At 38.5% G+C, this 25,208-nt stretch overlaps 1 protein-coding gene across 4 annotated transcripts in view; it reads left to right on the forward strand.

Annotated features, from left to right (window-relative positions):
- The window catches only part of SPEN (spen family transcriptional repressor), an 87,275-nt gene that overhangs the window by 22,100 nt on the left and 39,967 nt on the right, over positions 1 to 25,208 (forward strand). For 2 of the 4 annotated variants that reach the window (XM_012763054.3, XM_075994357.1), the window contains exons 2-3: positions 3,321 to 3,641; positions 7,020 to 7,496. In XM_012763054.3, coding sequence (XP_012618508.2) covers positions 3,321 to 3,641; positions 7,020 to 7,496 — 798 coding nt within the window. The other 2 variants (XM_075994359.1, XM_012763056.3) reach the window with 2 other exon arrangements.

Genomic DNA, 25,208 nt, shown 5'->3' on the forward strand with positions numbered 1-25,208 from the left:
TTCTCTGTTGCCTAGGCTGTATGTAGTGTAGTAGCACTGCCATAGCTCACTGCAACCTTGAACTCTTGGGCTCAAGCTATCTTTCTGCCTCACTTTCCGAAGTAGCTGGGACCACAGGTGTGCACCACCACACTAGGCTAATTTAAAAAATTTTTTGTTTTAGAGATGAGGTCTTGCTATGTTGCTCGGGCTGGTCTCGAACTTTTGGCTTCAGGTGATCTGCCACAGTCTCCGGGTTTCTTGAACTTCATATCCACCAGGTGTGAGTCACCACACCTGGTGGATATGAGGATTTAAGCAGCCTTTTTGTTTGTTTAAAATTTGGGAGTTTCCAGTCTTCTCCGTGTAGTAGAGTAGTATAGATTTGTAATACCTGATCAAGTTCTCTTTTGTTAAATTTGGAGATAAATTTATATTTTGTTTCCAAAGTGTAGTCTTTTTATACAAAGATGATATGAACAGTGAGCCCACTGGAAAGAGTATTAGGAGAAAGGAGTATGCTTTGATTTCATTCTATTAATATGTGCATTTATGTATGCATTGAGTATGTAGTTTCTTGTACTTTATGCATTCTATTGCATTTAGCTCTTTAGGATTTAAGCTTAAACATTTGTGTCCCCTATATTATCTTTTTTTTTTTTTTTATTGGCAGAAAGTTAGTTGCTGCTTCCCTCTTTCCTTTATTAGTTCTTTGTATTTTTTTAGAGAGGAGAAAAATCTGTATGAACTCTGTGTGTTGGGGGAAATTTATGTAATATAAAATTTACCTTTTTTATCCATTTTAAGTGTACAATTCAGTGGCATTAAGTACATTTACAATCTTGTGTAACCATCATCGCTATTTCATCATACCGTACAGAAATTATACCTGTTAAGCAATAACTCCCCATTGCCGTCTTCTCCCAGCTTCTGGTAACCTCTGTCTCTGTGAATTTGCCTTTTCTAGATGCCTCATGTAAGTCGAATCATATATCGTTTGTCCTTTTGTGTCCAGCTTATTTAGCTCAGCATAATGTTTTCAAGGTTTATCCATGTTGTTGTATGTATCAGAACTTTCTTTTCTTTTTATGATTCAGTATAATTCCATTACATATATATACCCCCCCCCCACATTTTGTTTATCCATTTATTCATTGATGGACATTTGGATTGTTTCCACCCTTTGGCTATTGTAATGTTGCACTGAACATTGGTGAACACGTACCTGTTTGAATCTCAGTTTTCAATTTTTTGGGAGTGGAATTGCTGGGTTGTATGGTAATTCTGCACTTATTATTATTATTATTTTTTACTTGAGTGATGCAGCCTTCCATGTAAAAGGAAGGTGTGCTCCCTACACCTTCCTTTTTTGATAAAATGCCATACTTTTATACAGTGGCTGTACTATTTTACATTTCTACAAGAGGATTTAAGTTTTTCTGCATCCTTGCTAATACTTGTTATTTTTATTTTATTGTTATTTTTCTACATCCTTGCTAATACTTGTTATTTTTTGTTTTTAGGTTTTTTTTTTTTTAAATAGCTATCCTAGTGGATGTAAAGTGGCATCTTATTGTGGTTTAGATTGTATTTCCCTAATGACAAATGAATGATTTTGAGCATCTTCTCATGTGCTTGTCTGCCATTTGTATATCATCTTTGGTGAAATGTTTTGCCCATTTCAACAAAAATGGGTTGAGTTGTAAGATTTCTTATATTCTAGATAGAAGTCCTTTGTCAAATACATTGGAAGGCATTTTTTTGTATGTTTGTATGGAAAGAACTATTTCAGTTTCTAACAATTTTTTCCAAATTAAAAAAGGTCCTTTTCATCAATTAATTTATTCCAGATAGTTTTGTTACTTGTACTTCAGTCTCCTGATGAAATTAGATTTTAGGATTATGTTTCCTTTGTAAGATATGATGACTTAAATCATACTAGAGAATATAAAAAAAAGAAAAGGTCTGCTATTTGACAATGACAGCTTCTTCCAGGGAAGTGTAGAATTAACCTCAAGTATTGTGAGCAGGCCTGGCGCGTTGGCTCACGCCCGTAATCCTAGCACTCTGGGAGGCTGAGGCGGTCAGATCGCTCAAGGTTAGGAGTTCAAAACCAGCCTGACCAAGAGCGAGACCCCGTCTCTACTATAAATAGAAATTAATTGGCCAACTAAAAATATATAGAAAAATTTAACCAGGTATGGTGGTGCATGCCTGTAGTCCCAGCTACTCGGGAGGCTGAGGCAGTAGGATTGCTTGAGCCCAGGAGTGTGAGGTTGCTGTGAGCTAGGCTGATGCCACGGCATCACTCTAGCCTGGGCAACAAAGCTCTGTCTCCAAAAAAAAAAGAAGGATTGTGAGCAAATAAGAGTGCTATATTTAAAAGTGCTTGCTCTTGCCTTTCTAAAATGCCAAATTATAAATTCGTAAGATATAATTTATTAACTCCTAATGAAATGTGTAGAATTTTCATGAATTTTTTTTTTTTAAGATACAGGGTCTTGCTCTGTTGCCCAGGCTGGAGTGCAGTGGCAGGATTATAGCTCACAGTATCCTGGAACTCCTGGTCTCAAGCAGTACTCCCCGCCTTGGCCTCCCAAAGTGTTAGGATTTGTAGGCTTGAGCCACCATGCCTGGCCATGAAATTTTTTTAGTGTCCTGAAATTTTTATTTACAGATATAGGACACATTTTTATGGAATAAAAATTAGAACATATAGTCTATCAAAATATCTTCTCAGATTTAACTTTATGAAAAAGTTTTAATTATACCAAAATTATAAATTTTAAGTTTTCTTTTAACTCCTTTGAAAAAGAAAATTTAATAACAAATTAAAAAATTACACTGTCACTTGTGAATAGGCATAAACTATTTGAATTTATTTTGCCTTTAAGGAGTGTTTGAAAGCATCTAATTTTTTTCAGTAAGATCGTCAGTTAATGAATTAAAGTGAAATCTCTAAAATAGCTATATTTACCTACAGTTTTTTATTTTAATAGAAGTCTTAAGATTTTTAAATTATTTTGATTTTATCTTAGGTTCAGTAATTTCTTAGAATATAAAAATTGCTAGAAACCTGAGAGATTGATTTCAGCTAAGTGTTTTAGAAAGGTTATGGGTAATTTAATAAATATTTAATAAATGAGTATAATAAAATAATGTGGTACGGCCCTTTGCTCCAGAGAGAAATTTAAGTGTGAAAGAGAGCCATTTTACAAGTCACTTTGCAGTCCCTCCCTCATACATAATGTAAATAGTCTAAAAATAAGAAACAACATTTTAAAAACATGTTTTGGAAAATTATTGACATGCAGCAATAACTTTGACTTTATTTTTTACAGATATGGCCGCGTGGAAAGTGTCAAAATTCTCCCCAAGAGGGGATCTGAAGGAGGAGTGGCTGCCTTTGTGGATTTTGTGGACATCAAAAGTGCACAGAAAGCTCACAACTCAGTCAACAAAATGGGAGATAGAGACCTACGCACGGATTATAATGAACCAGGCACCATTCCGAGTGCTGCTCGGGGATTGGATGATACAGTTTCCATAGCATCTCGTAGTAGAGAGGTTTCTGGGTTCAGAGGAGGTGGTGGAGGGCCTGCTTATGGCCCCCCACCGTCACTTCATGCACGAGAAGGACGTTATGAGCGGAGACTTGATGGGTAAGTTCCAAGGTTTCTCTAGGCAGGTATTTTGTATTTGATATGGTGAGAAACAGAAACTCATATTTAGGGGCCCCAGATGGATTTAAAATTTTGGGCATTCTCAATGTTTCCTATTTTGGGTTGGAAACGGAAGTGATTTCTATCCCAATGGCTGATATCTTATGGAATCGTAGAGGATATTTCCTGCAGTTGATTGGATATCTACTCCTGAGATACAAAATGGCGGAAGATTTCCTATGGCAGCATCATTTTTGGAGTTACCTGTCTTCTAGAATTAATTATTCCTTCTCCTGGATAATGTTAAGTCCTTTCTTGGATATATCCTTTCTACCTGATGGAGCTATTTGGCTTTTGTGGTCGTGCTATATGGAATACTTCTGGAATATTAGAGCCTACAGATTCTTTTAGGGTTGATATCTGCTTCTCCACTTTCACCACATACAGTGTACAAATGAATTGGATTGTCAAAAAAATTCTAGCAGACCATAATGATTCAACCACTTGGATTCTACAAACAATACTTTAACGTGGAAATGTGTACTTGGATGAAGAAGAGAGAAGTCAATGTTTGATTTTTCCATTTTGGATCTACACAATTTCTGTGTTGTTGGAATTACACTTCTTGATGGAATGGGGGAAAATTGAGATGCTGAACTTTCCTAAATCCTGGAATATAGCCATCCTTTTCTAATTGCTGGAATGTATGGGATTTCATGCTGTCAAGACTACATTAGCCCAGGGGAAGAGGATTACTATATCTTTTTAAAGCACGTTTCCGTCCAGTTAAAGGTACTTTAGCTTTGAACACATGGTGATGATCAGTTGTGGATACAGCAATCAAAATTGACTAAGCTGGATGGCTACAAAAGTGAACTGTTGGCGAGCCACTTTGCCTTCCTCATTTGTTGGAATTGTAGAGAATATTTCCTCTTCTGCCAGCTGCTTGATTCATACTTAGGGCTGGATTTTTATGAATGTGGATCAATTTATAATTGTCTACTGTCTCAAGAAAGAAGTCTGGGGGTTTGAGAGTTACAGTTTGTCTGGGACTTCTTGCTTCCAGTGGAATTATTTTGTCTGGTCACTAAAATTTTTTTTTCCTTGTGGTTCATCTAAATATCATTTGACACCCTTGCCCATTAAGAAGGTGGATTACCCCCATAAGAGGGGCCAAAATTGGGGAAGTTATATTCACAATTCTCTCCCTAGATTTTAATTGGGATTATAGGTCGTGTTTCCACACTTGGAAAAGGTTGGTATGTCCTGACCTGTGTATATTAGCCCCTATCCTAACCCAAGTCAAACTCTCCCCCCTCCCCACTAACTCTAGAAGTATTTAGTACTAATAGATGAATCAGAGAATAGCCATTAGATTTCAGCTCTGCTAGCTCTTGTGCCTGCCTTCTGTATCTTCATAATGGATAAGAACTTTTGCCTATTTATAAAATAGCAGCTCTAGCAGTAATTCTCCTAGAACTTTTGCCTGTTGCTTCTGTTATCATTAATAATGGCTGTCACTGATTAACATTTGATAGGATGCTAAATGAATTACTTATGAAATCTTCTCTTAAGTCTCAAAGGAATTCTCCTTATTTGTTAGACAGTGAAATACCCAAATTTCAGAATTGTAGTGAATAAAAAAGGAGAAAGTCATTTAATAACATTTAAGTAGGGAAGATATTACTGAATTTTTTGTTATACCAGTTGCTTTCCATAATAGCAACAAAAAAGCAAAACTAGCCTGGGAAGGTGGGGTTGCTACTAAGTGAAAAATAGTGGGTGAAAATGAATATTAGTGGAAAGATATTTTGAACCTAGGCATGTATTAGGGACATATTGTTTTAAGATTTTGCCAGATATTCTTCTTTGAAGAGATTCTAATTTTTTGTCTTTCATGATTCCTTAATTCCTTTTGATAGAAGATCAAAAGATGGGTTGAAGATAAACTCAAGTAAAATGGTCTTTTAGGAACTCAGGAACTGAGTTCTAGTTCCCTACAAAAATAGAGAACTTAAATGATTTTTTATAGGATTAGAATTAGTTTTATTTACTTATTTTTTAGTTTTTCGGACAGTCTCACTCTGTTGCGCTGTGGTATCAGCCCAGCTCACAACAACCTCAAACTCCTGGGCTCAAGCAATCTTTCTCCCTCAGCCTCCTGAGTAGCTGGGACCATAAGCTTGTGCCACCATGCCCAGCTAATTTTTTCTATATATTTTTAGTTGTCCAGCTAGTTTCTTTCTATTTTTTTTTTTTTTTTTTTTTTAGTAGAGACGGGATCTCTGCTCTTGCTCGGGCTAGTCTGGAACTCCTGAGCTCAAACAATCCACCCGCCTTGGCCTCCCAGAGTGCTAGGATTACAGGCGTGAGACACCAAGCCCAGCCTAGAATTAGTTTTTAATATTAACGTGTAATTCCATGCATGTAATTGTACATGCAATACTTTTATATTCTTAGGTTGAAAAAAATATTCAAACCCTACTAAAGTATTTTTTAAATTAAGTTAAGCGACTTTAGAGTATCTTATTTTCCCAACATTGCCTAATTTCATCACAGGCAACTTGAATATAGCTTAAAGCTATGAGAACATGTTTCTTCTAATTGTTGAGTACATACATTATCAAATCGAATTATGGAATGGACGTTTTAAAATTTATGTGGAATTTGATAGCATGAGGAGAAAAAATAACTACTATCGTTAGTTAACCTTACATAGAATAGCATGTGGTGACCCAATATTTTGTTTTTAATGATTTCATTTTTATTATTAAATGTAATTGGGCAGGGCTGTGTAGTCTATGTAGTCTAGTAATTTTTTATAATTACCTAAGTAGTCAAAAGTTAATGAGAAAAAGTTATACTTACAATTTTTTTTCTGGGCTTCCTTGAAAGTCCTTCCTACTTTGGGACATGCACTGCAGCAGGGCTTTCATGTCTATGTTGAAATGTGGCCTAAAGTAAATTTGCAAGTAAACAAAAGTTTGGTATATATTTTAATCAGATGAAAGTATAAAAAACTTTGATATTTAAATGACAGTCTCTTGTTCCATTAAACTTAAAATGAAAAGGAGATAGCATATGCGTATTTCTTCATATGAATCAGAAAATTCCTAATAAAATGAGCAACTGACCTGCAGAACACTAGTCATGAAAGCCCAGTATACAATTAAAACAATGATTGCTCAGCTGTGAAAATAATTTTTGGAGTCAAGTAAAATGTTAAGCTTGTTAGTGTTTGCTTAGTAAGGTTAATGCTGTTTAGAAAATGACCAGTTGCAAAGACAAAGACAGTGCTGAAGTGAATGTTTGCATGACTTGCTTTTAGTTTTGCTTGCTCCTTTCTGATTAAATATTTTTCCCCCCTCCTAAATGCAGGGCTTCAGATAACAGGGAGCGTGCTTATGAACATAGTGCCTATGGACACCATGAACGGGGGACGGGAGCATTTGATCGGACAAGACATTACGATCAGGATTACTATAGAGATCCTCGAGAGCGGACTTTACAACATGGGCTCTATTATACTTCTCGGAGTCGAAGTCCAAACCGCTTTGATGCTCATGATCCCCGATACGAACCTAGGGCTCGGGAGCAGTTTACACTGCCCAGTGTGGTACACAGGGATATCTACAGGGATGATATTACCCGGGAGGTACGAGGCAGAAGGCCAGAGCGGAATTACCAGCACAGCAGGAGTCGTTCACCACATTCATCCCAGTCTAGAAATCAGTCTCCTCAGAGACTGGCTAGCCAAGCGTCTAGACCCACAAGGTCCCCTAGCGGCAGCGGCTCTAGAAGTAGATCCTCCAGTAGTGATTCAATCAGCAGCAGCAGTAGTACCAGCAGTGACAGGTAGGTTAACAGCCTTTTGTTATAACAGACGAGCTGTTAGATGAATTCTCAGCAATTAGTGGTAATGATTTTAGCATAGTAATTTTTTTAAAAGAAAGTAATCTTGGATCATATATGTATGTAAAGAGTAAAGAAACTTTGATTAGCATGTGGCCATTGATCATTCTGTCAAGTACTTGAAGCCAAGTGATTTGCAAGTGCTGTGTTTTATCCTCCGGATGCTTAATATTAAAAAGTTAAATTGCCAAAAAGGATGAGAAGTAGTGACTTTATCTGTGTCAGACAAATCTTGTGACACTGAAAATGTGGTATCTCTTTAAAGTTTTTAATTTCTTAGGTGTGTAATACCAATTTTGTTATTTTGGTTGAACATTTGTAAAGGCTGTTTGGTTAAATGTGTATTGGTGAAATATATAGTTGACACATTTATTATCAATGACTAAATCAACTTAATGCATTTTAACTAATTTTAACATCAAGGTGGTAGCCAGTTTATAAACTCGAATGTAAAAGCTTTCTTTAAATGCAAGTTGTGTAACCATACTATTTGTTCTCTAATGCTGGGTAAGCTCATTTCATCAGTTTTGATTTTTTTTTTTTTACAAAGAAGTTTTATTCTGAAAATTGAAAATAATAAATTGAAGGTAATCTTAATAAGGAAACTTAGCCTAGAAGCAAGGTATATGGGTTTTGAAATCACAGATCTAGGTAGATGTCATAGATTACTTTTAGTAATCTTGGACTAGTTACTTACTTATGCTGTCTATGCCTCAGCTGTCTCATTTTTTATAAGGACCTTCATAAAGTCGTTGTGAAGATTAAAATGAAAACTTCATGTCTAGTGCTTACTGTAATGCCCAGTAGATGTTAAATAAATACTGCCATTGATAATTGCTAGCTATTATTACTACTTCAGATGATGATAGTCTTTGTGCATTTCCCATTTCCAGTTATTGTTATTCAACCTATTAATCTTAACATGTCTTAGTTTTAAATTTAGGTGGTGTTTATTTTATTTTATTTTATTTTATTTTTTATTTATTTTTATTTATTTATTTTTTTTTTTTTGAGACAGAATCTCGCTTTGTTGTCCAGGCTAGAGTGAGTGCCGTGGCGTCAGCCTAGCTCACAGCAACCTCAAACTCCTGAGCTCAAGCGATCCTCCTGCCTCAGCCTCCCGAGTAGCTGGGACTACAGGCATGCGCCACCATGCCCGGCTAATTTTTTCTATATATATCAGTTGGCCAATTAATTTCTTTCTATTTATAGTAGAGACAGGGTCTCGCTCTTGCTCAGGCTGGTTTTTTGAACTCCTGACCTTGAGCAATCCGCCCGCCTCGGCCTCCCAAGAGCTAGGATTACAGGCGTGAGCCACCGCGCCCGGCCAAGGTGGTATTTATTTTAAATGTACAGTATTCAAATTCTTTGACCTGATTAAAAGGCTCAGATTATTTTTCTTTCTGTATTACCTGCTTAAAATCAATTTAAGGAAAGCAATGGTCATGTAATGGAATAGCTGTTTTTAGGCTTTCTCAGTCTTCTAATTCAAAATAATGAAACATTTTGTATATCTGTCTGCCTATCTATATAGAACAAACAGTTTGTAAGACATCGCATATTAAAATGAAGCAAGCACGTAGTTTAGGAAATCAGGAAAGTTAGAGTCTGGCTTCAGTTTTGCAGCTCTGTGACATGGATGAAAACCTTTAACTTTTTTATTTCATTTGTTATGCTGTATAAATGATTGATGAAATTCATTTGAACGTTATAAGCTGATTATAAAATCTTGTGTTTCACTTTCTCCTGCATAGGAGAATTAAATTGTTTAAAATACTGAAGTTTTAGTCATTTTCCCCAAACCTATCTCATTAATGGTGCTGCTACATTCCATTAGGTCAAAACTTACTGAACAGACAACCTGTTGTGGAGATGTAAAAGTTAGAGGAGAATGATGCAAGGCCTTCAGAGTGGCATTATATACTTTGGTGAGAGTTACAGTGATTTAGGATCAGTCCTTCAGAATTGTGGGCCTAAAAGCTGTCCTTCAGAATTGTGAGCCCAGAGGTGATCTGCTGAATTTGATGGAGCTAATCACTGCTCATAAGAAAAAGCAGCTCTATGCTTCTGAATATCTACGGTCAGAAAGATAACTGCCAGAAGGGCAGTATGCACTTAGAAAACTGAGGACTAAATTGCAATAAAAAAGTTGGTGAGACTGGGCTTGGTAGCTCATGCCTGTAATCCTAGCCCTTTGGGAGGCCGAGGCAGGTGAATTGTTTTAGCTCAGGAGTTCGAGGCCAGCCTGAGCAAGAGCGAGACCCCGTCTCTACTATAAATAGAAAGAAATTAGCTGGACAACTAAAAATATATAGAAAAAATTAGCCAGGCGTGGCGGTGCATGCCTGTAATCCCAGCTACTCGAGAGGCTGAGGAAGAAGGATTGCTGGAGCCCAGGAGTTGGAGATTGCTGTGAGCTAGGCTGATGCCATGGCACTCACTCTAGCCTGGGCAACAGAGTGAGATTCTGTCTCAAATAAAAGGTTGTGAGCAAGAGGACTTTTGATGATTATTATATTAAGTTATGGTGGCTAGATTTATCCACTTACACCAAAGGATGCAACCTGGAGGTTTGGAGTGCCACATCTGACCAACAGACAAGTTTAATTTGCCTTGCATAGTGTTTTTTTTTTTTTTTTTGAGACAGAGTCTCACTATTGTTGCACAGGCTAGAGTGAGTGCCGTGGCGTCAGCCTAGCTCACAGCAACCTCAAACTCCTGGGCTCAAGGGATCCTCCTGCCTCAGCCTCCCAAGTAGCTGGGACTACAGGCATGCACCACCATGCCCAGCTAATTTTTTGTATATATACATTTAGATGGTCAATTAATTTCTTTCTATTTTTAGTAGAGACGGGGTCTTGCTCAGGCTGGTTTCGAACTCCCGACCTCGAGCAATCCGCCCGCCTCGGCCTCCCAGAGTGCTAGGATTACAGGCGTGAGCCACCGCGCCCAGCCCATAGTGTTTTAAATTTAAATTATCACCAGTGTTTAAAAACTTGGAATTTAATGTGCAAGCCTAGATTTGGGCTCCTAGTGTGTTCTTTCCCTCTGATTTGCACTGTAGGACCATATCTATATCTGATAAGGAGGTAAGAACACTAAAATCTGCTGGTTGAAGGCAACTTCTTCCTGTGGGCTTAGGGAAGAATCACTGGCAGATTCTTGCTCTTTCCCCCTTCTGTATGTCTGTGTAGCTTCTTCCTTGTATTAGAATATTTTTTTTCTTTTGAGAGATTATAGTACGTTTACTTAGGTTATTGATTTCCTTTCACAAATGATCATATTTTCTAGAGCTAACAGATTTCTTTCTTTTCTGTAAGAGACAGAGTCTTGCTGTCTTGTCCAGGTGGGAGTGCAGTGGTGTAGTCATAGCTCACTGCAACCTCCAACTCCTGGGCTCGAGCAATCCTCTTGCCTCAGCCTCCTGAGACTACAGGTGTGCGCCATCATACCCGGCCAATTTTTTTTTTTTTTTTCATTTTTTCATGGGGTGGGGAGTCTTGCTATGTTGCTTAGGCTGGTCTTGAACTCCTGGCTTCAAGTGATCCTCCTGCCTCGGCTTCCCAGAGTGCTAGGATTACAGGTGTGGGCCACCATGTCTGGCTCAGATTTCAACCATATTATTTACAGATTGCTTTTACTTGGTTACTTGAACCTCATTAATTTACTGATTCCCTCTGGTTTTACTGATGTGACAGCTATGTAATGACAGCTTTTGTATTTATTCATAAAAAGAACAGTGGGGGAACAGAATGAGGATGATTTTAACTACTAAGAGGTATCATTTAGTTGGGCTCTGAAAGATATGTAGGACTTCAACCAGAAGAAAGGAGTTATGGGATAGACAGGAAACATAGTGGGCAGAAGAAACAACCTGAATAGATACAAATAGGTGGAAGAATGTTTTGGTAATAGCAAATAATTTAGAATGATCTAACCATGCTAACGATTTGGGGTTTTATTTTATATGCAGAGATGGGTTGTTAAAGGATTTTAGAATGGAGATAGCTTGTTGACATCTGTGCTTTAGAAAGGCAACTGGTGACTTAGCCATCTATCTTAATACCTTGGAGAAGGAAAACTTGGACTGTGACAGTGCCTAACTTGGGACAAATGAGAAAGACATTACATTAAGAATCAGATTATGCTGATTTATGAAAAACAGAATTAACTTTGATGATATGACTGAATAAAAGGACAGGAACAGGTGGGCTTAGTGCATACCATAGACCCCATATGCTGCCTTTCTCAGAGTACATGTTCAGTAAATAGTTGAAATACTTAGATACAGTTCTTAGTTAAGAACTGTAAGGCAAAATTGAGGTAGATAGCTAAAAGTTTTGGTAAGTTAAATTGTGACTGAAGCAAGCGCACAGAAATAAAAATCCTCTGGTATTCAGAGAATATCCAGTATCCCTGGATTCAGCCTCCCTTCATTTACTGTCTTCTTTTACTCTATAATTATATTGAATTCAAAGTATAGTATTTTCACATATATGTAAATTCAGAGTGTTTAGTTTCCTTTTGAAAGAAATAAATTCTTTTTTGTAATCTTTAACACTTCACAAGTGTGAAGCTGACATTTCTGAAAGTCCTTTAAAGATGTCTAAAATTAGCACTTGTATAGTGGACAAAATATAGCTTGATTTTACCTACAGAGACAAGCTTCTGTTCCCATGACTGGGGAATTAATCACCCTCCATCCTCCTTAATTGTTACAGCTTTGGTGAACAGATTCCTAGCAGCACATTTTAAATGAATAAACATGGAATTAATGGCAGTCTAGTTGTGAAGTTCTTATTACACATCTCTCGTTTCTGCAAAGCCATTCACAGTATTTAACTGGTGAGAACTGGGGCTTCAGGCCCCATGTGCTGCCCAAGTGCTGCAGTAGGTCTCTTTCTTTCTCTGTCATGGCCATTTATTGAGCCAGTTTCCCTTTCAACAGAACATTTTAGTTTATTTTGAGACAGAGTTTCTCTTTGTTGCCCAGGATAGAGTGAGTGGGGTGCTGTCAGCCTAGCTCACAGCAACCTCAAACTCCTGGGCTCAAGCAATCCTACTGCCTCAGCCTCCCGAGTAGGTGGGACTATAGGCATGCGCTACCATGCCTGGCTAATTTTTTCTATATATATTTAGTTAGCCAATTAATTTATTTCTATTTATAGTAGAGACGGGATCTCACTCTTGCTCAGGCTCAGGAGCTCAGGTTTTGAACTCCTGACCTTGAGCAATTTGTCCCCCTCAGCCTCCTAGAGTGCTAGGATTATAGGCATGAGCCACCGTGCCCGGCCCAGAACATTTTAAATGTATGAATTTCACAGAGGCATTTATTTTAAAATGTCTTTATTGAGGTTGAACATATTTTATTTCTATAATTCTCTATCATTGTGTGTTTTTTCTATCAGGTTGTAAGAATTTTCTTTAATGTAGGCTATAAAATAATTGAAGTATTTGTTGAGGTTAAGTAAGTTCATAAACTTTTCTAATATTTTATTTTATTTATTTATTTTTGAGACAGAGTCTCACTTTGTTGCCCAGGTTAGAGTGAGTGCCCTGGGGTCAGCCTAGCTCACAGCAACCTCAAACTCCTGGGCTCAAGCAATCCTGCTGTCTCAGCCTCCCGAGTAGCTGGGACTACAGGCATGCACCACCATGCCTGGCTAATTTTTTCTATATATTTTTAGTTGGCCTATTAATTTCTTTCTATTTATAGTAGAAATGGGGTCTCGCTCTTGCTCAGGCTGGTTTCGAACTCCTGACCTCGAGCAGTTGGCCTCCCAGTAGAACAATTTACTTTTTATTAAAAGGGAAATGAAAATATTTATTACTGGTGATACTATTTGCAGAACTTATATGCATATTTCCTTAAAATTGCATGTTTTAAGTAAATTATTAATACATCAAAAGTTGTCTATAACCCTACTACTTTTTTTTTTAATGTTAGACAGTTAGGATTCTTTTATGAGTAAACATTAATTAGATTATTGAGTGAATTGTGGATTATAATGACAGATAAACAGTTATAAAAAGGATCTGACCCTTTTAACTAGAAAAATTAGCACAAAATTTCCTAGTGTAATAAGAAACATTTTTCCTGCAAAGACTAGATCTGCAATTTGTGAACAATCTAGATGTTAAACATAGTTTCTTTCCTAGAGGGGAACTTTTATTCAAATATTCTTTTGTCTTTTCATGAGGAGATTTTGTAGTTCATTTATTTCAGTTATGAGAGAGGATTTTCTTCCAAATTCAAGTAGAAAATTGTCCAAAATGCTTGTAGCCTTGTGAAAGAATGTGGATTAGGCTGACACAAAAGGTGAGGGAAACCATTGGGAATGGCATGTATCAAAGTGACAAAGTGTGCCTTCCATTTCTCTTTTATTATAGGTATGCTTATTCAGGTCTTAATTGGGAAGAAGAAATGTTTGTTTTATTATGTGGCTATACAGTTGTCTATGATACATATCATGTGCTGGAAATGACAGCAGTTTTAATACACATATGAAATAAAAGTTTCTTAAAGGAATTAACAGTGATTTTTTTGTGATCTGTTACAATGTTTCATCATAAAAACATACTTATCTGACTTTATCATCAAATTATTTTATCTATAATAACGAATAGGCAAATAATTTCTGGATTCAGTTGGAGATAAAACTTTATTTTGTTGCATTGTGATTCCTTATTCTCAGATAAATTTCATCTGGTCAAAATAGTTTGTATTTATTGGTTTTTTTTTAAAACAGAGGAAAGTCAAGATCATTAAAATTAGTGCCTTTTGGCTAAGCTCGGTGGCTCACATCTGTAATCCTAGCACTTTGGGAGGCCAAGGTGGGCAGATCGTTTGAGCTCAGGAGTTTAAGACCAGCTTGAGCAAGAGTGAGACCCTGTCTCTACTAAAAAATAGAAAGAAATTAGCTGGACAACTAAAAATATATAGAAAAAATTAGCCGGGCATGATGGCACATGCTTGTCTACTTGGGAGGCTGAGGCAGGAGGATCACCTGAGCCCAGGAGTTTGAAGTTGCTGTGAGCTAGGCTGAGCCCAGGAGTTTGAGGTTGCTGAGCTAGGCACTCCAGCCCCAGAGTGGGACTCTGTCTCCAAAAAAAAAAAAAGTGCCTTTTAATCTCAGAAAAAATCATGTAACTGAAGTTAAACCATGTTTGGGATGTTGGCAATTAGAAACCATGATCTTTTTTTCCTGGCTATTTTGTTCATAGCTACATAGGATTGGGTTAAAGTAGAAATTAATTATAAGGTTGGTTTTGCTGCATAGATACTCTGATTATACATGTCAGTTTGAGATAAATCACTTATGTGGGATTTTTTTGTTGTTTTTTGAGTGTGTAAAGAGAAGGTAACTGTGCTAAGAGACTAATGAAAACATAAATTGCTTGCGAATTAAAAAAAAATTATACTAATATGTGAAAGAAAATCAGTGATTTGGTATATATTGTTTTTGCGAATAACAATAAACTAAGTGTATGTTTTGGGATTATTCAGAGGATTTTTGAGGAGGAACAGTTAGTGAGATCTTTCATTAAAGAGGCCGAAGTCAAGCATAATAAATGTTCTTAGGAGAGATGTTATTTTTCTTTTTTTGAGACAGTGTCTTGCTTTGTTGCCCAGGCTAGAGTGAGTGCCCTGGGGTCAGCCTAGCTCACAGCAACCTCAAACTCCTGGGCTCAAGCAATCCTGCTACCTCAGCCTCCTGAGTAGCTGGGACTACAGGCATGCGCCACCATGCCCGGCTAATTTTTTCTATATGTATTAGTTGGCCAATTAATTTCTTTCTATTTATGGTAGAGACATATGGTCTTGCTCTTGCTTAGGCTGGTTCTGAATTCCTGACCTCGAGCAATCCTCCTGCCTCAGCCTCCCAGAGTGCTAGGATTATAGGCGGGAGCCACTGCGCCCCTGGCCAGGAGAGATGTTTCTTAATTTACTTTGTGCTCCTTATTTTCATTTAAAATGAAAATATTTGCACTCTTAAGGTTAAGTAAAATGCTCTGTATTGAATTTCAAATAACTTATTTATTTTTGGCTTTCACAACCATACCTTGATTTTTATTAGTTCTGCTTCATTTTTACTTTTTTATATAGTTGAAGTTTTCTGAAGTTTCAAAAGGGAGAATGTTTTGCTGAAAATCAGTGTTATACATAAAATATATTCATTGCTCTGGTCCTTTCCAGCTGTTAAGTGAAGTTTCTATCTTGAAATTTACAACTGTTATTTGTGATGGAATCCAGTAAAAGCCAACTAGTGGCTTCATCGACTCTATATGATTAAATATTCTCTCTCCTTGAAATACTGGGATCTAAATTATTTTAAAATGTTAATTACTTAGAGAGGGGAGGGGTTGTTGGGAAAAAAAAGAATAGTAGCCATTCAATGTGTCCATAATCCTTGAGAAACATTAGATCTTGCCTCATTTTGAATAGTTGTCTTAAATACCTATTACTTTCCAAAAGCATAAGCATTTACTTGTTCCCTGCTTAATGCTCTTTTGGGGCTGTTTAGCGGCATGGAATAAATGTTTAGCAGTGTGTGCTTTGGAGAGAAGTGCACAAAAAAACCAAAAAACAAACCAAAAAAACCTTTTATTCTCATTCCCGCCAGTGACAGACTGTAGAGGTCACTGAAGAGTCCACATTTTTGAAGCACATTCCTTTTTTGGTGGCTCTGTATAGTTTGCTTTGTTTGTTATTGTGCAATAAGATACACACAACCTTCTGTCTTTGGGGGTCACATTAGCCATCCAAGCCTTTTTTGTGCTAAATATGGAGCATAGAAAAGTGCTTACTAATTGTTCTGGTAGGCTTAGCTCTCATTGTAGAGACCTATAAACAGATCGATTTCCTTCCTGGTTTTCCTTTGTTGTCAAATAGAGCACTTTAGTAATAAAGGTTTTTTTTTGAGGGGGGGTTGGGGGAAGACATGGAGGTGTTGTTAGCGGGAGTCCTGTATAGAATAGGCGTTCCATTTTTAAAACAAGTGCTAGGCCGACCCGTATTTGCTCTAGTGGGAAGCTTTCATTTTAGACGCTCCGCTGCCATGGACATGACAAACAGGTAGGCTTAATTCTGAGAGCAAATGAGGAGAGCTCACCGCGTACGGCTGGGCAGCCTGTGTCTGAATGTTGTGGGGGAAGCTAGGAACTGCTTGTTTGTGACTCGAACCAGCTTAAACTGGAACCATCCAGTTTGGGTTGGCTGCTTGCCACCTCCCAGAGGCTTCCTTGTTTTGCCAGAGTTTCTGCCCAACCCCAGCCTAGAGGCGGGGCGAGGGGACCTGGCTGGCGGCTCGCGGGACTGGGCAGGCGGTGGGAGGAGCCCGGCGGCTGTCCATTGCCCGGGTTTTGTTCCTGGGGAGGAGGTATTTCTGATCCAGCAAGGGTGGACGCCCTCGACTGGGGCTGGTGTGAACTTTGCTATTTTCAGCACTTCTTTCCGTTATTAACTCCTTGCTCTAATGGTCACTTTTGGTCTTCTGCCCCTAGAGCTAAGCCTTCAAAAACTGCTTCTGCCCTCTTTCTGCCTGGCTACAGCACAACATGGTCTTCATTTGATGACAAAGAGTTTACTACCAGAGTCCCCAGGAACTTTGCTTTTAGTTAGGTTAGTCTGTTTGAAGAACGCCCTCTCTTACCCTTTTTCATTCTTTCTGTTTGGGTTGTGCTGGGGTTTATTTTGGTTTGTTAGTTATAAAATAGGTTTGGGGGTAAAGTTGTGACTTGGCGTCTTATTTAATCTTGTTGAAGAAATTTTAAAAATATTGCTGTAAAAATTAGTAAAAAGTCCAGTACGGTGGTGCATGCCTGTAGTCCCAGCTACTACTGAGGTGGTAGGATCGCTTGAGCCCAGGAGTTCCAGTCCAGCCAGGGTGAGTCATTAAAAAAAAAAAAATAGCAAAGTAATTTGGCAGGTTAAAGTTCTAAACAACAAATTTTAAAGTTAAAAATGCTATGTCAAATTGTATTTGTTTGAGTTGGAAACAAAATATTTAAAACTAGTATTATGCTTACATTGCAGATTTTAATATCATGGCTCCTTTGTGCTTAAGGAACCTCTGAGAAATAAGGAAGTTTGGTGATTGAACATGGCCTAATTTCTGATCAGAGAACACCCAGAAGTTACTATATGTATGTTGGAGTAAAGCCCCAAGTAAAGGAGTACATTTCTTTTGTCTTACTGAAATACCAGAGCTGGTATATTACAGAATGTGGAAATTTCCATAGCTTTGGTTTTAAACTTTTGGAATGAGATTGAAACCTCTGTTAATGATTTTACTAATGGTAAAACTTTATTCAGTGCAGTTTTGGTGATCTTTCTTTTTTTTTTTTTCTTTTTTGGAGACAAAGTCTCACTTTGTTCCTGGGGCTAGATGATATAGATCAGTGCCACCTCAAACTTCTGGGCTCAAGAGGTCCATCCAAGTAGTTGGGACTACAGGCACACACCATCACACCCAGCTACTTTTTCTGATTTTTGTAGACAATGTCTTGCTCTGTTGCTCAGATTGGTCTGGAACTCCTGGCCTCTAGTGATCCTCCTACCTCCACCTCCCAAAGTGCTAGGATTGGCCGGATGCGGTGGCTCACGCCTGTAATCCTAGCACTCTGGGAGGCCGAGGCGGGCGGATTGCTCGAGGTCAGGAGTTCAAAACCAGCCTGAGCAAGAACGAGACCCCGTCTCTACTATAAATAGGAAGAAATTAATTGGCCAAGTAATACATACAGAAAAAATAAGCCGGGCATGGTGGCACATGCCTGTAGTCCCAGCTACTCGGGAGGCTGAGGCAGGAGGATTGCTTGAGCCCAGGAGATTGAGGTTGCTGTGAGCTAGGCTGACACCATGGCACTCACTCTAGCCAGGGCAACAGAGTGAGACTCTGTCTCCAAAAAAAAAAAAAAAAGTGGGGCCAGGCGTGGTGGCTCACGCCTGTAATCCTAGCACTCTGGGAGGCCGAGGCGGGTGGATTGCTTGAGGTCAGGAGTTCGAAACCACCCTGAGCAAGAGCAAGACCCCGTCTCTACTATAAAAATACAAAGAAATTAATTGGCCAACTAATATGTATAGAAAAAATTAGCCGGGCACGGTGGCGCATGCCTATAGTCCCAGCTACTTGGGAGGCTGAGGCAGGAGGATTGCTTGAGCCCAGGGGTTTGAGGTTGCTGTGAGCTAGGCTGATGCCACAGCACTCACTCTAGCTTGGGCAACAAAGCGAGACTCTGTCTCAAAAAAAAGTGCTAGGATTATTACTGACTTGAGCCACTTGGCCTGGCCCTTAGTCTTGTATTTTACAAACTGTTTTGTAAGTTTTTTTGAAGCTTTGTGTGGTCATCCTCAGAAGCCAAGGCATATAGTTTCTCCTTTCCCCAAATAAGGAATCATCCGTGTCCAGAAATAAAGAAAAATATGGCATTCTCATTTAAAAATAAAGGGCAGCATTTTCTGAAGTTCAAATTAGCCAAGATTTCATTACAAGTACCCCCACCGCAATTTTAAAAAAAATCTGTGTCTTAAAGTGTACTGTGTGATTGCCTTTCTCACAAAAGGGTAGGTATTCTTTCCTTGCTGCTTTTGTGAGAAAATGGAATGAGCGCCCTCTGGTAGTTTATTTACTTATTTAGTTATTCATTAAATTATATGCTTGCTGCAGTTTACTGATGCTAGAAATTGTATAAAGTCTTCTCTATAGAACACATTTCTGAATCTACTTTGTACAGTAAATAAGCTTCCTCATTCCAGGGAGACAAAATAGTAAGTGAAATTTCTTTGCAAAACAAAGTTTGTTTTCTAAGAAACTCAGGCTCATACTCTCAAGATTTTTCTTTGTGTGAGAGAGGAGGAGATTAGAAATATATGCTAAGATGAAGGCAGCAGGAGGGGCGAGGTAGCTCACACCTATAATCCTAGCACTCTGGGAGGCCAAGTTGGGCAGATTGCTCGAGGTCAGGTGTTCGAAACCAGCCTGAGCAAGAGCGAGACCCCATCTCTGCTATAAATAGAAAGAAATTCATTGGCCAACTAATATATATAGAAGAAATTAGCTGGGCATGGTGGCACATGCCTGCAGTCCCAGCTACTCGGGAGGCTAAGGTAGGAGGATTGGTTGAGCCAGGAGTTTGAGGTTGATGTGAGTTAGGCTGACGCCACGGCACTCATTCTAGCCTGGGCAACAAAGGGAAACTCTGTCTCAAAAAAAAAAAAAAAAGATGAAGGCAAAAAAACATTTTCTTACAAATAGGTGGGAAAACATTATGTGTAACATAATTCAATAAAATAGCACTGGAAATTTTTAGAATTTGGCTTAGTGTTAACCATTTGATTTTGTATTAATGCTACTAAATTTTTAAAAAATTAAACATTTTTTACTTGTGTGAATTGTTGCTATAATTCATCTTATACCAAATAAGGGACGATTTTTTGGCTTCTTTTTGAAAATCATCAACAAAGATAGTTTTTAAAGTTTGAAGTGATAAATAGTCTGAAACAAAGTTCTACTTTTTAAAATTCTAAGTAATGCCTCTCTGCTCTGTTTTTTTTTTTTTTTTTTTTGTGGGTGGGTTGAGGGGTAGAGACAGGTTCTTGCTCTATTGTAGGGGCTAGAGTACAGTGGCATCATCATAGCTCACTGTAGCCTCAAACTCCTTGGCTCAAGGGATCCTCTTGCCTCAGCCTCCCAAGGAGCTGGGACTATGGGCATGTACCACTATGCTTGGGTAATTTGTTATTTTTTGTAGAGACAGGGTCTCACTATTGCCCAGGCTAGCCTCTCTGCTTTTAAAGTGGAAGTTTATGCTCTTAAGAATCAATTTGGGCCAGGCAAGGTGGCTCACGCCTGTAATCCTAGCACTCTGGGAGCCCGAGGTGGGCAGATTGCTGGAGGTCAGGAGTTCGAAACCAGCCTGAGCAAGAGTGAGACCCCGTCTCTACTATAAATAGAAAGAAATTCATTGGCCAACTAATATATATAGAAAAAATTAGCCAGGCATGGTGGCGCATGCCTGTAATCTCAGCTACTTAGGAAGCTGAGGCAGTAGGATTGCTTGAGCCCAGGAGTTTGAGGTTGCTCTGAGCTAGGCTGACGCCATGGCACTCACTCTAGCCTGGGCAGCAAAGTGAGACTCTGTCTCAAAAACAAAAAAAATCACAATCAATTTGTTTACTTGTTGGACCTATCTGGAATTATGATGAGGAATATATGTGATTTCTCTGTCAAGATGACACATAAGTTTTTCTTAATAGTTTTTAGACTGAAAAACAATTAAGTTTAAATGCTAACCCTCTAAAATATTACCTCCCATAAATGGAATTTATTAAGCGCCCCCACATATATTCTGGGCTTTTGCTTCAGCATTGTTTCAACATTGTGATGGCCTAACATCTTATTTAAAGGATGATATCCTTGTTTACTGGAGAGGTTTTTGCTTCTAGAACTAGGCTGTCCAGTACTGCAGCCACTAGCCACATGTGGCTGTTGAATGCTTTTAAAATGTGTCTGTTGTGTGCATCAATACTGATTCATACTATAACATGGATGAACTGTGGAAACATCCTCAGTGAAAGAAGCCAGACACAAAAGACCAAATAGCATACAGTTCTGTGTTGCGAAATGTCTATTAAAGAGACAGAAAGGAGATTAGTAGTTGCCTTGGGCTGGGGGTGGGAAAGAATAGGGGCAGACTGCTAATAGGTAGGAGGTTTCTTTCTGGAGTCATGGAAATGTACTAAAGTTCATTATGATGATAGTTACATAACTCTGTAAAAGTACTAAAAAGCATTAATTGTCCACTTTTAAATGGGTGAATTTTATGGTATGAAATTATATTTTGGTAGAGCTGTTTTAAAAAATAACAGTTTTGCCGGGCGCGGTGGCTCACGCCTGTAATCCTAGCACTCTGGGAGGCTGAGGCGGGCGGATTGCTCAAGGTCAGGAGTTCGAAACCAGCCTGAGCAAGAGCGAGACCTCGTCTCTACTATAAATAGAAAGAAATTAATTGGCCAACTAATATATATAGAAAATTAGCCGGGCATGGTGGCGCATGCCTGTAGTCCCAGCTACTCGGGAGGCTGAGGCAGCAGGATTGCTTGAGCCCAGGAGTTTGAGGTTGCTGTGAGCTAGGCTGACGCCACGGCACTCACTCTAGCCTGGGCAACAAGCGAGACTCTGTCTCAAAAAAAAAAAAAAAACAGTTTTGAAGACCTGGTTTTTAAAAGTTTATTAATTTTGATGTTGACTACATGTTCAAATATTTTGAATAGACTAGATTAAATAAAATTATTATTAAAATTAATTTCATCTTTTAAAAATGTGGCTGTTTGAAAATTTACAATTATATTTGTGGCTTATTAAATTCCTGTTGGTCAGCACCGTTCTAGAAGCAAGCTATCAAGCTATAATGTCATACATAGTGCTTTTCATTTTGTTTAAGGACAAATTGAGTTTTCTCTTTTTCCTTTCTTCTAAATTCTCCAAACCCTTCTATTCTCTTGGAAATTGTGCATTAATAGAATGGGCTCTTAAGGCTTGTATGCCTAAAATATAAACTGGACTATCCTAGATTTCATGTTTAATATTGGTCAGGCTAAAATGCATACTTGTTTCCAGGGAATGTCTCAACTCTTGAAGAAACTTTAATATCTAAGCCTCTAAATAAATTAGTGTAATTCCCCAAGAAGAAAATTAAACCATCTCAACCAGAGTAAATTTAGTTTTTAAATTTAGAAAAAGAACTTTAATTTGAAGGTCATTTTTAAGTGATGGCTAATACTTTTGATAGAGGTTTAAAATGTATGTAATAATACAGTGTTGGAATTAGAAGATACACACGCAGTTAATAGACATCTATGTTGCTTCTAGACATAATTTATATAACCCAAAATAGGATTGTTCTGTGATTCTTAATATTTTTCAATTGTGGGAGCGAGGTGCAGACTCGCCTCTTGAATATGCTGTGTCATGGTGGTTGCAGCCATTTTGGGCTGTAGCTTTGTCACTACAAGAAACTGCAAAGAAATAGTTGTATTTAAACAGAACAAATTTAGGCTGGGGTTTCTTACTGAGTAATTTGTAGTCATTTATAAATAAATGAACAAGTATACCAAATAGTAGGTGGCTTAGGCTTCCTGGTGGCATGTTAGGTGACTTGTTAGCCTCTTGGGCCTGGAACTGCCCTAATAGAGAGTTCAGAAGCGGGAGATCACAAGCTTCTTTTCATTCTAAATAGGAAGGAGGTGTAATTAGCACCAGAGTTAAATTGCAAAAAGGCCAAACCTCAAAGTTCAAATTTGCTTGTGGGTTTGGTAAAGGTTACAATTGTTGTATGTAACCATTTGGAATTACAAAAACATTTCATTTGATTTGTATGCTTTCTTGGCTTGTGCCTTTTGAAACATTTTAGTTCATACAAGAAATATATCTGATTATATATACTATGTGATAAAGGGAATCAGAAAATCCCTCTGTATTATAATTAACAGTTTAGATTTTTTCATCTTTTTGTCTGTTGAATAAAGCATCCCTAGGATGTTGTAAAGACTGCTGCTGCGCAGAAAGTTTTGTTTCTCAGACAGACATGGTATATCTGCTCTACTTTCAGGGAGCATGCATGTTTGATGCTTTTCACTTTGAGTTACTTGAGTAGCAGGTTTTTGGAGTCTTAAGGGATTGCCAACATTGTAATGACCTGGCCCAGACTCTTTGTAATTTAAAAGTATTCTAGAGCTAAGGTGGTTTTGGACAGTGAAAATATGTAGAAAAATAATTTTTAAAAAATTTTACCCACTATAAATTTTATACTTAGCAAAATCATTTTGTAACAGAATCTGATTGCATATTTGACAAAAATTGGAACATAAAATGGTATAAAGGTGGCTCACGCCTGTAATCCTAGCACTCTGGGAGGCCAAGGCAGGCGGATCGCTCAAGGTCAGGAGTTCAAAACCAGCCTGAGCAAGAGTGAGACCCCGTCTCTACTATAAACAGAAAGAAATTAATTGGCCAACTAATATATAGAGAAAAAAATTAGCCGGGCATGGTGGCACATGCCTGTAGTCCCAGCTACTTGGGAGGCTAAGGCCGAAGGATTGCTTGAGCCCAGGAGTTTGAGGTTGCTGTGAGCTAGGCTGATGGCATGCCACGGCACTCACTCTAGCCTGGGCAACGAAGCGAGACTCTGTCTCAAAAAAAAAAAAAAAAAAAAAGTATAAAGCATTTGGTGATGGGGTGTTTACCAGTTGATTATGCTATAATTCTTAAAGTTAACTAGAAAATTTCAGGGCCCAGTAAAGCTCACCAGAAAATAGTCACATTAAAAACAACTTTTTTTTTTTTTGAGACAGTCTTGCTCTGTCACCCAGGCTACAGTGCAGTGGTATCATCCACAGCTTACTGCAACCTCAAACTCCTGGGCTCAAGCAGTCCTTCTGCCTCAGCCTCCTGAGTAGCTGGAACTACAGACGTGCACGCCTAGTTAAGTTTTCTATTTTTTGTAGACGGGGTGAGGCAGTGGGTCTCATTCTTGCTCAGGCTGATATTGAACTCCTGGCCTTAAACAGTCCTCCCACCTTGGCCTCCCAGAGTGTTAGGATTACAGGTGTGAGCCACCACGTCTAGCCAAAAAGAATTTTTAATTTTTGTTTGAGACAGAGTCTCACTGTGTTGCCCTGGCTAGAGTGCTGTGGCATCAGCCTAGCTCACAGCAACCTCAAACTCCTGGGCTCAAGCAATCCTCTTGCCTCAGCCTCCCAAGTAGCTGGGACTACAGGTATGTACCGCCATGCCCGGCTAATTTTTTTCTATATATGTTTTTAGTTGGCTAATTAATGTCTTTCTATTTATAGTAGAGACAGGGGTCTCGCTCTTGCTCAGGCTGGTTTCGAACTCCTGACCTCGAGCAATCTGCCCACCTCGGGCTCCCAGAGTGCTAGGATTACAGGTATGAGCCACCGCGCCCGGCCCAAACAACTTTTTTAAAGTTGTGGTAAAATACACACAGGATAAAATGTACCATTTGAGCCCCCCCACCCCCTTAATGACAGGATCTTTCTGTTGCCCAGACTAGAGTAGTGCAATAGCATGAGCATAACTCACTGTAACCTTGAACTCCTGGCCTCAAGTGATCCTCCCACTTCAGTCTCCTGAGTAGCTGGGGTTACAGGTGTGCACCACCACACCCGGCTAATTTTTCTATTTTTTGTAGAGATGGGGTCTGGCTATATTGCCTACATCTTGAAATCCCTGGTCCCCAAGTGGTCCCTCCTGCCTTGGCCTCCCAGAGAAAATGTATGAGCCATGATTCTTGGCCTTTAGGGAATTTTTGACTACTTTAGATACCTCACGTATGTGGAATTACACTATATTTGTCTTTTTGTGTCTGGCTTACTTAGTATAATGTGTTCACATTTATTCATCTTGTCACATGTATCATAATTTCATTCGTTTTTAAGGCTAAATAACATTCTTTCATTATTTTTTGGTAAGCTTTAATTATCTAGCAGTTATCCTATAGATCAGCTATAGGATCTATAAAAAATAGAGATTTAAAAAATTTTAACTCTGGCCGGGTGCGGTGGCTCACACCTGTAATCCTAGCACTCTGGGAGGCCGAGGCGGGCGGATTCCTCAAGGTCAGGAGTTCGAAACC

Source organism: Microcebus murinus, chromosome 2, assembly GCF_040939455.1.
Source record: "Microcebus murinus isolate Inina chromosome 2, M.murinus_Inina_mat1.0, whole genome shotgun sequence".
NCBI lineage: Eukaryota > Metazoa > Chordata > Mammalia > Primates > Cheirogaleidae > Microcebus > Microcebus murinus.